We start from the raw sequence: 17,793 nt of genomic DNA on the forward strand, positions 1-17,793 counted from the left end.
CATGCAGGATAGGGGCTGTAGTAAGAAGGGAATTGACCTGTAAAATAACCGAAATCCAAATTTTGCACCATGAAAACAGTTTATAAGAAGAGTTGGCTTTTGTACCCTGCTTTTCATTACCTGAAGGAGTCTGAAAGACCATTTATGCACTGGGAACTTCACTGCCCCATCTCCCATGCAAGAGTTCAGATTGGGGGCAATTGAGGTGCACCAGGCCAAATGCTCCCCCGTGTGGGTGCAGGAAGAGGTGGGGCAACCTGCCACGACTAAAACTCCAGCCTGCAGCCTGGCATGAAACCTCCAGTGCGTAAACTGTCAAAGTGGCTTACATTTGCCTTCTCTTCATCTCCCTGTGAGGTACTGGGGCTCAGTAAGCTCTGACACAACAGTTCTGTGAAAATAGCTCTGACAGGACTGTGACTAGCCCAAGGTCACCCAGCTGCCTGCATGTGGAGGAGTGCGGAATCAAACCCTGTTCTTGAGATTAAGAGGTTGCCACTCTTAACTACCACAACAAGCTGTCTCAACAGAAAAGTATAGGAATGTAATGAAATTGAACAAACATTTATAACCTGCATGTTGTACTAAGACTGCAGTATGTAAGATATCATAGATATCAGAATATTTTCATAAGGAAAGTATCTGTATCAGTAATAAGAAAGGAAACAAAATGTTTTCTTATATATTAGGAAGCAGTATTATCTGGCTTCTGAATATGAAGGGATCTATATGGAAACTAAACAGTATATCCTGTCATGTCTGAAGTGCAGAGTGAATCCCACCCCCATTTATAAAGATCTGTAGGCCTGTAAAAATATTTGGTAATTAAAAGATAAATCTGAGATACCAACGAAATCAAATAACCGGTATCCAGTTCTTGCACTGTATCATGAAGAATATGGATAATCCACTAACTACTTCTTATTGGAAAGTTTATTTGCTTGCCTGGCCTCAAAGAAGTAAGACCTCAACCAGAGCCAGTGCCTTTTTGGCCCTATCCCCAGCCTGTTGGAATGCTCTGCCAACTGATATCAGGGCCCTTTGGGGCCTTAATCATTTCCACAGGGCCTGTAAGACAGAGTTATTCCACCAGACCTGTGGTTGAGGCTAGGAACACAACATCTAAGGCACCAAACTGGTTCACCTCCCTGGGTGAGGGGAGGAATTTGCAGGAATAGAGAAGGAAGATCCATCCACCTAAGAACAAAACCTCCTCAAAGATTGAATAAAAAGTGTTGAATTATTTTAATTAATTTAAATTAATATGTGCTATTAACCTAATTATGATTGCATTTTATGGTTTGACGTTAGCCTCCCTGAGCCTCACGAGAAGGGTGGGTTAGAAAAATAAAGTTGTTTGTTGTTGTTGTTGTTATTCATCCCTTATATAAGAAGCTATATGTTTTCTCCTTTTATATATTGCCTCCAGAACCTTCTTTTTACTTTGGCGACACGGAATATAATGTGGCTGAGAGTGCTGGTTATGTGGAAGTCCGTGTTTGGAGAACTGGTACAGACTTAACTAAAGCAGCGACTGTCACAGTGCGTTCCAGAAAAACAGAGCCAATATCTGCAGAAGGTGAATTAGTGTTCCTGATGCACTCTATCTACATGTCAGTCCTTACCCTTGTGCCCCTTGCAGAGGTCATTTTAAGGTTCTTACCAAGTCTTACCTCACATTTGGATTGTTTATTTGTTCCAAAAGCTCAGATTACAGTTTTGCAGGAGGCAAAATTTGACATCAATTTTCAATAAATAGTCCCTAAAACATTCCCCAGTCCTGTTGTCCTTGAGAATCAACGGAATATGGGGGGTGGGGATGTCTTTTGCTTTGAAGGCAAGCAGTTTTAGCTGCTTCCTGTGATACCCCAATCTCTAACGGCCCTTCAATTTTAGATTTAGTGTTGGAACTCCCCCTTTATTTCAACACTACATCTAAAACTGAGAGGCAGGGATTGAGGCATCATAGGAAGCAGTTCAGACTAATCTCCACCTTTAAAGTAAAGGACATCCTCCCTTCCTTTCCTTACTTTATTGTGTTTTCACCTAAAGGTATTATTGATTTAACTTCCACTTTTACTACCTTTCAGTTTATGAGCTTATGGGCTAAACAGCTACAGTTAAGAACTGGGAAAAGGAATGGGAAAATACAGATATTACATAAAAGGTGGGGCAGAGGAAAGGTGGACTGAATAGAGTTGCCAGTTGCAGTCTAGGAAATCCCACAAAGGTTTTTGGGGGTGAAACCTGGGGTGGGTGGATTTTGGAAAGGGAGTTCAGTGGATTAAATACTATAGAGTCCATTCCCCAGAGAAAACATTTCCTCAGGGGGAATTTATCTCTATAATATAGAGATCAGTTGTAATTCTTGAAGATATCCAGGCCTCACTTGGAGGTTAGAAATCATAGGATTGAATGTTGTAGATGTGAAGACAAGATAAGATGAGTGAAAGGAAGTGTTGAATATGCAACAGTCTAAGGAAAGAGTGAGAGAAACAAACAGCATAAAGTAAATTAAGGACTGGGAAAATTGGCTAAAGAAACAATAACAATTTTAATTGGGTGATTTATATGCTTCAGTCATTCATGTATAATTTTATTTGGGAATATTCAGCACATATACCTGTAACCTGTTGGTACGAGATAAAGAGAGGTGGATTTAGAATAAACTTTTCAGAAATTATTACAGACTTCTGCATATGTGGGACATCAAGGAACTATCAAATAAAATACCTAACAAAGGAAAAGGGGTGCCTAATTTGAGTGGAGTAAATGTGGAATTCATATGTGGAATTCATACAGATTATTATATGAAATTATGTAACATGTGATATGGCTATAATTCTGATGGCGGTTCCTAACAACGAATGCTTATTTTAGGTAGTTGTCATTCAACTTTTTAAATTAAATATATAAATTATGTCACACACAGTCAAAACTAATTACATTGAGATGAAAAGAAGATATACCCTGATCTTTTGAACATGTTCTACAAATAATTAGTCTTTTTATTTACTTTTTTTATATAGCTGGCGTTGATTATGTTGGCATTAGCCGAAACCTTGATTTTGCTCCTGGTGTCAATATGCAGACTTTCCGTGTCACCATCTTGGATGATTTAGGACAACCTGTCCTTGAGGGCCCAGAAAAGTTTGAACTTGTTCTTCGAATGCCCGTGAATGCTGTTCTTGGTGAGCCAAGCAAAACTACCATCTTCATCAATGATACCATCTCTGATAGTAAGTGTTAACAAGATTATAATTTCAGTTGATTTAATGTATATACAGAGTCCATGTGTGTAGAATGTGTGTACATAGTGGACACATTGGGGTCATTCCTTAGGCTCTGGGCTTCTCTCTGGCAGTTCATAGGATTTCTGTGAAGTTCCCCCCCCCCTTGTATTGTTTTCTTTTACATTTTGTAGTTTTCAGATATGTAGAGTCAGTTAGATCTATTTGTAGGGTGTAATCAATAATTCTGTTTGTATCTGCAATGCTATCTTCAACCATAACATGGAGTTAAACTCTAGGGGAGCATAGTATCTTGCTAAGGGTTGTAATAAGTTGAGTTCCTGATTATTCATGTCAGCCATTTTTGTAAACTTTAAGGGACTTTTCGCATCATACTACAGTGGATTAATCTGTAATTGTTCAGATGAAAACTACATTTTTTCCCATTCTAAATATTAGGCAACAGTAATGGTATTGTTTCAGGTACTAAGGTGTTTTTATTTTTTATTTTTGTAGTTCCAAAAGTACAATTTAAGGAACCCTTATATACAGTGAATGAGAAAGAGGGGCGACTAGTGGCTATAATTTATCGTAGTGGTGACGTTAGCCATAAATCTACAGTCCGCTGCTACACTCGGCAAGGTTCTGCACAGGTCATGATGGACTATGAGGAGAGACCAAATACAGATGATTCTATTGTTGTGTTCTTCCCCGGTAAGAGATCTGCTATTTAAAAAGGAATGTCTTAGCAAGCATGCTGTTGTATAGTCAGGGCTTCTTATGAAAGGATGTCTTTTGATTTGTAATTGAATGCCAGCAAATTTTTGGGTGGCACTATAATGTACTTTAGTTTGTTTATTCATTCTTATGCATCATTATAATTAATTTTATCTTGAAAACATATATAAAAAGGCAAGCCAGATAATTCTAAATTGGGAGGGAGTGAAATGGCTTGCTCCTGAAATGGCTTCTCCACTGTGAGCTGAAATGGCTGCCAGCCATTTAAAACCTCCATTTTGTTTCCCTCTGTTTGGAAGAGAAGAAGCAAAATAGAGAGTTTAAATGGCCTGAACCCAACTGGACAAAAGGCCTGGGAAATGTTTGAGGAAAATACAGCTAAATTTGTGACAGATTTAAGAGAATCCGCATTCCCTTAGCCACTGCGGGGGCCAACAGGGCCTGTCCTGCAGCAGGCCCCTGTGGACAAGGAAGAGCCATGCCTGGAAAAGTCCAGTTCCTCCCTGCCCTATGGTGGCCCAAAGGGGACAAAGAATGTCTCAGTTGGCTTGGCAGTACTTTGCTGCACCACAGGGTGGACTGGGACATTCATTTTAATTCTGCAGGAATGCAATCCCACCCTCCTGCAAAATACACCCCCCCCCGACATGGCAGAACTATTCTGCTGCTGCTTTGTTTCACGGGGGGTGTCACATTTCGGCGCTGGAGCACATCCAATGCTGAATTGTGTCCCCCATGGGGACACAGTAAACTGCAGAGTTTTATCTGCTGCACCACCAGTGGCCTGGCACAGCTGTGCAGAATGGGTCACAGTTTACCAAATCAAAAGGAATGTATATGTGTAGTTTCCCATCATTAGATTATTCCATCCATACTTTAGCAACCACAGGTCTACATTTACTATTAAGAGTTTCATTGTGTATTGAATTTCTAATTTGGATGCTGGAATTAAATTGTAGGTGTGCCAAACATTTATTTTAGTGGATGTTTTCTGCCTCCTGCAGGAGAGGTTGAAAAACCTTGCATAGTGCTCCTAGAAGATGATGCCATTTATGAGGAGGAGGAAGAATTTAGGCTAGTGCTTGGGACACCAAAAAGCACTTCTACATTTGGTGCCTCTATTGGGGAGCAAAAAGAAACACTGGTGAAGATTAAAGATGAAGAAGACAGTGAGTTTCCCAGAGACTTTGATATTCTTTCTGCTATGAAAATAGCATTACTTTGTTTGCTTCAGTATCCTACACAAAGTACACATTTTAAATTAAGTATTGTATACTCCCTGTATGAAATTCCATAAATAATTCTGTAGACTTTTATATTAAACAAAGGCAAGAAGGAATGAGTGACTTTTGAGTTCTCTTACAGAGCCAGTGATTAAGTTTTCTGAAATCAAATACAACATTCAAGAACCTCAAGAGGCTGGAGAGATTGCAGTAGTAAAGATCCCAGTCTTACGCCTGGGGGACAGTTCCAAGGTTTCGATTGTGAGAATTCATACTAAAGATGGTTCAGCTGTCTCTGGAGAAGACTATAATCCAATGTCTGAAGGTAAAATAATCCCATTAATTTTAGAAAAACCTTGGAAAGTACAAGTCTCTGGCATAATAAAATTAGATAGGGAAGACTGGCTAGGGATGCAAAATCTTGGCTTCTGACATAACAATTTTAAAGTGCCATGACCTGAAGAAGAAGAAGGAGTTGGTTCTTATATGCCGCTTTTCCCTACCCGAAGGAGGCTCAAAGCGGCTTACAGTCGCCTTCACATTCCTCTCCCCACAACAGACACCCTGTGGGGTGGGTGAGGCTGAGAGAGCACTGATATCACTGCTCGGTCAGAACAATTTTATCAGTGCCGTGGCGAGCCCAAGGTCACCCAGCTGGATGCATGTGTGGGAGCGCAGAATCGAACCCGGCTCGCCAGATTAGAAGTCCGCACTCCTAACCACTACACCAAACCTGGACTTCTAAATTGCATATTCATTCATTTAAAACAAACATTAGTTTGTTTCATCCATTTAAGATCAACACCATGCAAAGTAAAAGTACCACATTTCATGTTACTGTAATTTCTTTTAGCATTTATGAATATGCCTTTCTGCTTATGAGTTGCCCATGTTAAATTTGGCACCAAGTGCAAGAAGCCAAATCTGTTATCCTTTAGATCCCAGCTGAAGTCTCCTATGGATGGTAAAAAAGAGTTTGATTTTAAAAAACTCCTACTCTATTTCAGACATTGAATTTAAAGAAGGAGAAAAAGAGCACGTTGTTGAAGTTGAAGTTTTATATGATGGAGTGAGAGAAATGCGAGAAGCATTTACAGTACACCTGAAACCTGATGAGAATATGGTAGCTGAGACACAGGTAAGAACTGATACATCTGTTAATGGTGGATACAGGTAGAATTAAGAAACAAAATCTGTGTCAGTTAGAGAAATGCTTTCTTTCTTTAGGGAAAATCGTCAATAGAGATATGAATAGGAAAAATTTGGAAAAAGTTCCTTCTTACATGACATTTTTTCCAGTTCTTTTAATGAAGAATTAGAGTTTTGGGGGAGCACTTTAAAAACCCCTCTGTAATATTTTCTGTTTTGGAAAAATCCTTTTTAGGACAAAATTTGACTAACTCATGGTGTGTAATAATGAAGCTTTTCATGTAAGGCAATCTACAATATTAGATAAGGATAATTTCTGTGCATGTTGCAGACCCAAGCGCCCAACCCTAGCTCTGACCAGAGCATCCAGTGAGTTTGTGGAAGTCTAGCGATGAGGTCAGCAAACACTTTCCATTCATGCTTCTGTTTGTTCCAGCCTCCTAAGATACATGCAGTAAGATAGTATAAGGTGCAGCAGTGTGCAGTGTTCTCTCTTACACACACATGCGCACACATGCATATTGACAAGAAGTACAATAGTATATGCTTGGAAAGTTATCAATCATGCATTTTGTGTTGGTGACACAGTAAAATAAGTTAAGGTTTAATCAGAAAGTACATATTACATATATTTCAATTTTTCTCAACATTTCTGTCCCTTCTATCCCTCCCTGACTTCTTCTGTGGCTTCAAAATTTCCAAAATTTGTACATTGTAGCTTAGAAGAAGGAAGCGATTGGATCCACTCTGATGTTCCATATGATTTTTTAGTCTGTTTGCCTCTGTGCACCTTCTAAAGATGCCCATTTCAAATGGATGAGGTGTTCATATGGAAAGATGCATAGAGTTCAAACATTGTACTCTGCTAATGTTTGTCCATAAAGTAATTTAAGAATATCCTTGGGAATAAATGAAGCACTTTCTACAAGTTGTCTTCATATGAAACAGCACTTTTGGATTTCCTTTAGTTAGAACTTTTTTCTGTCCTTCAATGCAGATGAACAAAGCTATTGTGTACATTGAAGAAATGGACAGTGTGGCAGATGTAACTTTCCCAGCAGTGCCTCAGGTTGTCTCTCTCCTGCTGTATGATGACACTGCTAAAAGCAAGGGAAGCCCCCAGCCTCCAACTGGCTACCCTGTTGTGTGTGTCACGGTAAGCCCTGTTCCTTCCAAGTCTTCTTCAGATTTATAATTCCCAAAGAAGATCTAGCTGAGAAATGAATTTGGTAGGATCTTTAAGCAAGCTAGTTTGATGTTTAAGTCAGAAAATTTTGAATTCATTTCCTAGAATTAGGTGGCCAGTGTAATGACTCCTAGCATTTATAATTTATATTGAATTTATAATTTTCAAACTGTTGTATGCTCTTTGTTCGGTGTGTTTCTACCATAGCTCTATGAAACAAGTTACTGTTCCATCCATTTTGCAGATGGGTGCAATGGTTTCATTGAGGCAGAAAGCCTGAGTCTTGACACACACCTTGCTGATCTGTATTCAGCTTTTATTAACCACGTTTCCTATTTGGCATGGTGTAGTTTGCCTGTTCAAGAGATATGTTTCTCCTGCTAAATGCCTGGGAGACATTCAAGCCATAGTAAATTTATGACATGGAAACAAAGGTTCTTTTTGTCTGTTCTAAAGCAACACATGGGCCACTAAACTACAGTGATTCATTCATTCATTCATTCATTCATTCATTCATTCATTCATTCATTCATTCATTCATTCGATTTATTACCTGCCGCTATAGATCTTCCACACCCTGGCCTCAACCAAAGACCTGGTGGAAGAGCACTGTCTTGCAGGCCCTCCAGAACCACAAAAGCTCCTGTAGGTTATTATTAGTAAGGTTATTCTCTTCAATATCCAATCTCTGTTGATTAAGGGTGGAGTTAGAGGCTTATTTTAGGCATCAAGTGATTTGCCAGCCAGCCAAAGGCCTTTTTAATAATCTTTACTTTTTAATAATTTTATTTAAAAAACAGTCAGCCTTGAAATAAGTAAATATGAAAGAATCACAGTGACACAAAATTCTTGCACGTGCAAATGAAATCAAAAAGAAATGCCCGTCATCCCTGATCTAATATATTTTAAGATTTAAATTTAAGATTAAAAGATGAAATATAATTTCTAAGATTATCACCAGAGCAGCTCACATCCAAGAAATTCAGGGCATTTTGTTTGGGTGTGGCTATCTTATATAGGCCAAATTAAGTGAAACTCAAAAGACTGTATCAAAACTAGATTCTGTGAGGTAAGTATTTTCACAAGGTTTATTTCAGGGCAAGTCTTCAATGATTCATAGTTATCTTTCCAAGGATATAATGGTGTCATTTGCTAAAAAGGTAAAAATAAACCCTCAAGCTTGCTTTGTTCAGTCAGATATCATTAACAGTCAAAAGGCTGTGACAAACACAAGAGTCTTTCTATGATATCCATTAAAAAAAGATAATCTGACATGAATACTTAATTTCTCAGTATAAACCAGTGTCCATAATGGAAAAAAGATGTAAGAAAATATTATTACATATTAATAATGGAGGGGGGGACCAAAGTTTGAGTCCACTAGCACCTTTAAGACTTACAAAGTTTATTTCTGAGTATAAGTGCATGCACATGAAAGCTCATACCCAGAAAAAAAACTTTGTTGGTCTTAAATGTACCACTGGATGCAACCTTTGTTCTGTTGTTTCAGACCTACACAGCTACCCACCTAAATCTATCTTCATGGGGAGATAAACCTTACTCTTACCATTTGTTCTCAATTGTTGTCTTAACCGGAGTAGACTGAGCTATAATAAAATTGTGTGTGTCTATCAAACATCAGGCATGTAACCCCAAATACTCAGACTATGACAAGACTGGATCTATCTGTGCTGCCGAAAACATCAATGACACACTGACTTTGTATCGCTGGCTTGTCAGTGCTCCAAGCGGCAGTGATGGTGTCACCAGCCCCATGCGTGAAGTGGACTCCAACACTTTCTTCACCAGCACCAAATCAATTGCCTTAGACTCCATATACTTCCAGGCTGGTTCAAGGGTTCAGTGTGCAGCACGTGCTGTCAACACCAATGGAGATGTGGGCTTAGAACTGCTGAGTCTCATTTACACAGTAAACGAGGAAGAAGGTAAGGGGCCAAATTTTGTGCGCATTTAATCAAATCAAGCTGAAAGCACTGCTGGTTCTTAACACTTTTGCCCTGCCAGAGAGCTCTTCCTCCACAGGAAGGTATCACATCATTACCATATCACACTTGCCATTTTACCAACCAAGGGAAGGTGTAATGAGAAGATAAATTGCCTTTTTGTGCCAGCGAAGTAAACTGGAACATTGTATGCCACTTCTTCTCTCCCGGCTTAGAGAAGAGGTGGGTAAAAATAATACTGACAAATCCTAGAGTGTCATTAGAACTTCTCTAAACTTAATAAACCTGTGAACCTAATGAGAGGCAGATGTTACAGGTTTATGACCAGGTGGTGTCTTCAGAATTGTATATATTTTTAAAAGATCTTAGTACTCATTAAGAAGGCATATATAAAAATTAAAAAATATATAAAAATAAGCACGCTTATTTCTGCTCATTGGATTTGAAGAACTTAGCTAGCCTCCATCTAACCATCTAATCTAATCTTATTGAAAGTGTGCAACAGTAGTGCAGGATCCAGTGATGTTTAAATGCAGTCCTGGAGCAACAATCTGAGACCCGAAGGCTGGTCCATACAATGTCAACAGAGCTGAAGAGAACTGACAAGGGAGCTCTGACTCTTGGAAGCTCATATTACAAAGGTCTGGTTGGTCTCTAAGGGGCTACTGGGTTCAAATCTAGGTGTTCTACTGCAGAACAACATGGCTGCCCTCTGAAACAAGATCTTAGTATTGCTAACTGAGTAGATTCATTTCCTGCTATTCTGCTTCTTCAAAGAAGGTCAGGAAGGACTGTAGAGATTAGTTCTGTTATATTTATGGATGATAAATCATAAATGAAGTTGGGTAGCATGTGGGGAATAGAGACAACCTTCTTCCTCTTACAACATGCTTGCTGCTTGAATTTGAGACTGCCCACTGTGTAGATTCTTGGACACTATATGATTGACAGTTCCACTGCCAGAAATCAGGACAAAGGGGCCTTTGATTCCATACAGCAGTTCCTGTGAGTCACAGTGTGATTAACTCTAGGAAATTCCTAATAATTTACCTGGCCTTGTTGATATCCTTTGCCTTTTGTGGCATCTGTGGTACTGGTAGTCTTGCTAAGGAGGATATAAATGTTTCCTTTTTCCTGTTGAACAGTGAGGTTGGGGGAGGGGGGGCTCTTGTCTTTGGGTAGGTAAAAGGGGTCCTGCCATTACTGCTTTATGTAATGACTATTTTTGTTTATTTAAAACATTTTTACGCTGCTTTTCCACCTAATTCAGGATCTCCAAGGTGGCAAAACAATAAAAACTTTAAAGCAAGCTTTTTTAAAAAAAAAATAACTAAATCAGTTTAAAACAACAATAATGAACCACATAAATGAGAAGCAGAGCCAGTGAGGGAATGTCAGAAAAAACAAGGAAGTCTTCAGCTGCTGGCAGAAGGTAGTAATAGAAGGAAACAGGTGAATTGCTCTAGGGAGGGAATTCCATCATATTTAGCAGAGTTTAGCCACATTATCAAGGTGAGGAGCATATAACGTAAAGCTTAAGATGACCTGTGCTATTAGGAGATTCTGTTTTTCCTCTAATAAATGGCATGCCAGAATTGCTTGCCTTGTTTTAATTTTTGCCATTCATATTTGTTCTGTTCATTGTAGGCCTTTGCCAGCCTCGCATACCGGGAACAGTTGGAGCAGAGCCCTTTTCAGCCAAAATACGTTACACAGGTCCTGATGATCCCGACTACCCCAATCTGATCAAGTTAACAGTTACAATGCCTCATATGGACGGTAAGTGCTGGGCATGTGTCTTTGATTGGATTTTGCACAGTTGTGCCAATGCAGGGAAAGACAGATGCCAGTTCAAATGCAATTTTTTACACGCACCTGCTCTTTCCTTGCTCAGGCTTCCTTCAGTTGCACAGAATCAGGTGCAGAACGTGCTTTGATTTTCTGCAGTGCTGTTACTTGCACACATTCTCATTTTACTGATTGCTGTTCAGGATGCAATTTTGTTTTTGAACCCTGGTCTCAAGAACCTGTGTTGCTGTAAAGGAGTATGAAATTAGTTAAATAAACACGTTACTTTAAACAGAGTTTTGTGGCACTGTAATGACTTCCCACATTTATTGTGGCATGAGCTTTTGTGAGCCAGAGTTTATTACATTTAAAAAGACCTGCATTGTCTTCAGTGTGCCGCAAGACAGCGTTGCTTTAGCTGTAGCAAATGAACAGAGCTACCCCTCTGGGATTATGTGATTGCTTCGTTAATAGGGTGGCATGTATAGGATAAAGGCTAGACCCTCCTGGAGGAAGGGAGATGACTTTTGTGGCATATTAAATTCCTCCATCATGCTGTTCCAAGGAGTTCCTTGATGCCCAAGAACAGCATTTCAGGGGGTATTCAGGGCTACAGCAGGGGGACCTCTTCAAATGACACCTCAGCCATGAATTTGCTAGGTAGTCTTAGGCAGACTGCAGTTCTCTTCAGCATCAGTTGCACACCGTCTAGGCAAGACAGCTGTGTTTATTTTCCTGGCTCATTTCTACCTAGCTGTGTGACCTCCATTTTGGAGGGATTGAGTTTCAGGTGGCTTTTCTTGATCCATACTGTCACTGCTTCCAGGCAACTAGCAAATGGTTCTGGGGGTGAGTCCAGACAGCTGTCCATCAGTAGGTAGCATTGGGTGTCTTCTGCATATTGGTGGCACCCAAGCCCAAATCCCTGGACCAGCTGAACAAGGGGATTCATAAAGATGTTAAATAAAGTGGAGGAAAGCCCCACACCCTGCGAGACTCCACAAGGGAGCTTGCAGTGGTGCAACTATTTCCCCCCCCCCCCCGCTGCAACCCTTTGTCTGCAACCTGGAGAAGGAGTTCAGGCATTGAAGGGCTGTCCACCCTATTCCAGCATCAATGAGGGAGTGAGCCAGGAGCTCGTGGTCTATCACATTGAACACTGCCCTGAGGTCTAACAACATAAGCAGCAGCAACCCAAAACTGGCTCAACTAGGGTTGGCTGCTTCAGCGCGCTTCGGCCATTTTGGCAGTTGTGGAAGCGGCTGAAGCACCCAACCCTAGTCTCAACCCTATGACCAGGTTGGAAGCCAGACTGGAAGGAATTGAGAACAGAGGGAGTGTACATGAGGTGATTTAGAAGCACAGTATTGGTGCCAATTAGTTGTTGCATTAAACTGAATTGATGGTGTGCTTTCAGGAATGCTGCCAGTTATCTCAACTAGACCTTTGACGAACTTCGAGCTGACACTCAGCCCTGATGGCACCCGAGTAGGCAACCACAAATGCTCCAACCTCTTGGATTATAATGAGATCCAGACAAAATATGGCTTCATCACAGATAATACCAAGAATCCAGAAGTGATTGGAGAAACTTCACCCTACCAGTACAGCAGCGCCATACGGTCTTCGAAGACTTTGCGTTTCTACCGTAATCTCAACCTGGAGGCCTGCCTGTGGGCATTTAACAGCTACTATGACATGTCCGAGCTGCTGACCGACTGCAGTGGCTCCATTGGCACAGATGGTCAGGTATGTTCCATGGATGAGAAGCAATCTGACTCAAATAAAAGGAAGCAGGGCTGTACTTACATGCCCTGAAATTCATGGAGCCAGTCAAAGTCATGGACCATCCACACGCACCCTAGTCTTGCTTTGAAATGGAGCCAGTTAAAACAGCTTGAAAAGAAATGGTATTATTTCTGAGATCTTCCAAAGCCCATGAGGGCTCCACTGTATTTGCAACTATTCCCTTGCAACCCCCCCCCCAACTCTATTTGAGTCTATCCCCCTTTTTCTTTTCCCAAATCTTACCTGGTGGTAGCATTCTCTCTTAATGAAGCAATCTGGTAAGTCAGTCTCCATTATGTCCAGGAAAATTACAGCAGCGCTAGCTCAGGTAACAGGACCACTGAGAAGTGCTGTTTCAAAAAAGGTGCTGATGACTTGGAAACTCAGGGGAGCTATATTTTCAAGAGTGCCGAAGATAGGCTGTCCAAGATTATATTCAGGTTGCTACTGTCGCAGTGTTCTTGGGATGCAAATGGCAACAGAAATCTGGAAATGTACCTGTTCCAGAGAAGCCACACATATGTGTGGGGGTGGGGGGCAGGGGGGGGCTGAGTGAGAAGTCGTAAGGGGAACTTAAGTATCTCAGTCCATTATTGAGCAGTTTGCAGCTGATAAATAAGCCAGGGACTGAATTTGCATCAAGACAGACCCAGCCTTTCAGAGAAAGAGGAAGCAAATGATTGACAAAACTGTCCTTAGCTGGTGCATTCTCAGCAGGTTTCATTCCCAGTTTAATCTTGGCAGTGCTCCACTGATTAGTAAAAGCTGACAAGAAAATGACATTGTAACTTGTTTTAAAATCAACAGTTCTTTCAAAACTCTTGGCAAAGCAATATTAAGATAATAGCAAACTCACTTGTGCCGTCATGTAATTTCATATCACATAGGTATTTCCCCACCTCCCATTTCACATTGCAGGTATTTGTAGTTCTTCGCCTGACATAATGCTTCTGTAGTTTAGTTGCTTACTAGTTTTGAACTGCACATTTTATATGCAGATACCATCTCTTGTGGCGCAGAGTGGTAAGCGGCAGAAATGCTGTCTGAAGCTGTCTGCCCATGAGGCTGGGAGTTCAATCCCAGCAGCCGGCTCAAGGTTGACTCAGCCTTCCATCCTTCCGAGGTCGGTAAACTGAGTACCCAGCTTGCTGCTGGGGGGTAAACGGTAATGACTGGGGAAGGCACTGGCAAACCACCCCGTATTGAGTCTGCCATGAAAACGCTAGAGGGCGTCACCCCAAGGGTCAGATATGACCCGGTGCTTGCACAGGGGATACCTTTACCTTTTACCATCCACACAGAGCCTTTCTCTCCCTCCCTCCCTCCCTCTCTCTCACTTCTCCGTGTTCCCAGGCACGTCCAGTTCAGCATGCAGGCATCTGCCTTGTGAAATTGCCTAACACTCATGGGTAGTGACTTCTCAGTCTGTGCATTCTGTTTCATATACAGTTGAATGAATCCAAAGCTTACTGGGAGCTTGAAAGATTGTTGTTCACCAAACATGATAACACTTTTCAAACTGTAAACCCTAGAAGGACGTATGCCGAATTATGTGGATGTTCGCTGGTTTATTTCTTAGTTTCCTCCAAGAACAGCCCCCTGCACCATGTACAAATTATTTTTTATATCCTCATCAAAAATATGTAGTGAAAGCACACAGAGGCATGGGCTACTGACTAGCACAGGGGTGGCCAAACTGTGGCTCTCCAAATGCTCATGGACTACAATTCCCATGAGCCCCTGCCAGCAGTATGCATTACATTTTTCTGATAATAAATATATAACTACATCATCATCTGTCTTTATTCTTTAGTATGGCCCCGCCATGCAGATCAAAAACTACACAAAGGGATAGAGCATCTGCTTTGCCTGCAGAGGTTCCCCACATTCAGTCCCCCGTATCTCCAGTTCAAAAGACCAGCTAGTTTATTGCCATTATGTGTTGCAGGTGTTAAACCTGGTGCAGTCCTATGTGACCCTGCGAGTGCCCCTCTACGTCTCCTATGTCTTCCATTCGCCTGCTGCTGTAGGTGGCTGGCAGCACTTCGACCTGCAGTCTGAGCTGAGACTCACCTTCGTCTATGACACTGCCATCCTTTGGAAGGACGGCATCGGGAGCCCTCCTGAAGCAGAGCTCCAAGGTGAGATTGTGTCAGCCTTCCCAGTTTATCTTGCAGCGGCTCCTTAACAGGGCTCCTTAACAGGACACATGCGGTGTAACCAAAGTGAGGCACACCCTCAATTTTAGAATGAAGCAAGGCAGAGAGGTGGGAAAGTGCGTGTCCTTCTTTAAAGCAGCAGTTGTGCTGCTTTTCCAGGACTCTTGATTTCTGATATGCTTGTGAGATTTTCCCAAGGATATATTTCACTAAACTACACACACACTCACAGTTAATAGTGAAGTCAGCTTAAGACAAAAGCAAAGGGAATTTATTTTGTTTTGACAGGAAAAGTCCTCTGAGGATATTCTCAGTGGTGCATGCTCCATACCACATAGGACCCTGGATGGATGGAGCTGTTTTGCCCCCATAGAGGGTTTTGCTGCCTCTTCCTGCACCCCCTCCAGCTCCTTCCAAAATGCCTACAAACCTTCCCATGGATAAACAAACTAATATTGCTTCCATGTGGCAGCAGCAGTACTTGGAGACAACGGCAGCCACGAGGCACCCCAACACCTCCTTATGCATCACTGCCCTCCACCATCTGTAGCACTTCATGCCGTCACCCGAGTGGTGAACTGGGCCTACGTAGAGCTCTTTACTTTTGTACCTTTGTTCCTGAATTGTATCGAGACAATGGGAGAAAAACAGGTCCGGAAAAAAATAGTCTCATTTTTGCATTGAACAGATCTGGAAATGTATAACGTCAGCTTCTGTTACACAAGTGCAGTTTAACTGACCAGTAGAAAATTCAGATGTAGCAGCTCACAAATAGCAAACATATCCAAATGCTTCTTGAATAATAACTGTGGTTGTTATTTCCACCTAGGCTCCCTCTACCCCACCAGCATGCAAATCAATGACGAAGGGCGTCTGGTAGTGTATTTCAGGACTGAGATTCATTTCAGAGGGCAATTTGTCATGTCCCACCCAGGTAAAAACTACCTTTTTAAATTTTGTTTCTCCAACTGTAGCACTGTTGGTTCTTGATAGCAGATTTTATCAGATACTTTGTGTACAGATAAAAAGATAAATATTTCTTTACAGGAACGTTTTTGTTGTGTCTTGGATAACATCTGTTGAAGATCCAATAACCTGTAGAGATCAAGAGAGCCTGAGCTACAAATCAGGAATCCCCCAGCACTGTTCAGGTCTCTCCCATGAACTCAGTGGTTTGTGGCAAGGTGTTCTCACCTCTCCCACCATACAGCAATGGTGTAATGACCTGCCCCTCCCTCACAGGGATGCTGTTAGGGATTGGCATGAACTGGGAAAATGCAGTTTGTGGCTGAGCCACAAATCAAACCAGTTTGTGGGCCTGCAGCCACAGTCCCTTTCAATGGGGTTTGCAGAAAGTAGGAAAAACAGCTTGCTCCCACTCTGCTGTTTCAGGCTGTCTTCTGCAGTCCCTTTACCCTTTATGTATATTTTAAAAATTTATTCCCTGCCACTCCATTATTGTTCCCTGCCACTCCATTATTTTGAGTTGTCTTCTGTAGTCTCTTTAAACTGCACAAGACAGCCTGAACAGCTGCACAGTATGAAGCTCCTCCTTTCCTTGCAGCTGTTTTTCCAGCTGTCACCTGCAAAGGGACTGCACAAGACAGCCACAGCTGAGTGGCAGGAAATGTCTCCCTGTCTCTCAGCTGTTTATGTGGCTTTCCCTGGGAACAGAAAGCATGGGATTAAAGGGACTTAGACTCTCTCTAAACCCCTGCTTTCTGCCCCAACCATGAATAACCACAAACTGCTTTAAAAGTTCACGAAAATTCATGAGAATAGACTCATCAGAAACTTCTTTTTGTGAAAGTTTGTGACAAATCTTGCATCCTGGTTTGGTTGATTATTATTATTTATTAAATTTCTATCCTGCCCTCTTATGCCCATCCCTAGTTGTTGTACAGATTTCATGATTGCATTTATACAATGCTTTCAAGTTCAAAATGCTTCACATACGTTGTATGACTACTGGTCGTCCCTTGATAAATCACAGTTGTTGCATTGGCAGGAACGTCTCTTTCTTCGGTGGTGATGTCTGCTGATCACCCTGGCCTCACGTTCCTACTGAGCCTTTCTCAAAGTGAGCAAACATTCCACCAGCCCATGCAGCAATGGAAATTCATTTCAGATTATGCCGTAAGTGTAGATGCACAATTCTGTAGTGCTTTTCAATATACAAAATGGTTTACAATGGTTTACAGTGTACAAAATGGTTTACAAAATATTTTTATTAAGCCGAGAGATTATGATTTGCCATAGACAGGCTTTCTCAACTCTGGGGTTTTGTGATGGTCCTGGGTTTCCTGAATGGCTGGGACTCAATTAATTTTTATATATTTTTTACATTTGTTAAACATTTATCGGGTGATATGACGATATATGGTCATGTCAACCCTCCCCTTCTCCCAAAATGTCCAATGATGAGCCTTGAGAGGTTGGGAAGGTGAGGGGCCCTGTGTGGGCATATACACAGCTATGCTTCCCAACAATATTCTGCATGATCAGGTCACTTTTGGGGTTTCTTGAAGCCTGAAGAATGTTTCAGGGGTTTCTCAGTGGTAAAAAAGT

General features: G+C 41.4%; 1 protein-coding gene across 1 annotated transcript in view; it reads left to right on the forward strand.

The window, feature by feature from the left end:
- Positions 1 to 17,793, forward strand: part of FREM3 (FRAS1 related extracellular matrix 3) — a 79,547-nt gene that overhangs the window by 52,788 nt on the left and 8,966 nt on the right. The window contains exons 7-19 of the mRNA XM_077300200.1: positions 1,430 to 1,579; positions 3,030 to 3,239; positions 3,747 to 3,944; positions 4,973 to 5,137; positions 5,334 to 5,516; positions 6,199 to 6,329; positions 7,338 to 7,496; positions 9,169 to 9,472; positions 11,138 to 11,269; positions 12,696 to 13,027; positions 15,015 to 15,207; positions 16,055 to 16,159; positions 17,234 to 17,361. Coding sequence (XP_077156315.1) covers positions 1,430 to 1,579; positions 3,030 to 3,239; positions 3,747 to 3,944; positions 4,973 to 5,137; positions 5,334 to 5,516; positions 6,199 to 6,329; positions 7,338 to 7,496; positions 9,169 to 9,472; positions 11,138 to 11,269; positions 12,696 to 13,027; positions 15,015 to 15,207; positions 16,055 to 16,159; positions 17,234 to 17,361 — 2,390 coding nt within the window. The remainder of the gene's footprint in view (positions 1 to 1,429; positions 1,580 to 3,029; positions 3,240 to 3,746; positions 3,945 to 4,972; positions 5,138 to 5,333; positions 5,517 to 6,198; positions 6,330 to 7,337; positions 7,497 to 9,168; positions 9,473 to 11,137; positions 11,270 to 12,695; positions 13,028 to 15,014; positions 15,208 to 16,054; positions 16,160 to 17,233; positions 17,362 to 17,793) is intronic.

Source organism: Paroedura picta, chromosome 10, assembly GCF_049243985.1.
Source record: "Paroedura picta isolate Pp20150507F chromosome 10, Ppicta_v3.0, whole genome shotgun sequence".
NCBI classification, from domain to species: domain Eukaryota; kingdom Metazoa; phylum Chordata; class Lepidosauria; order Squamata; family Gekkonidae; genus Paroedura; species Paroedura picta.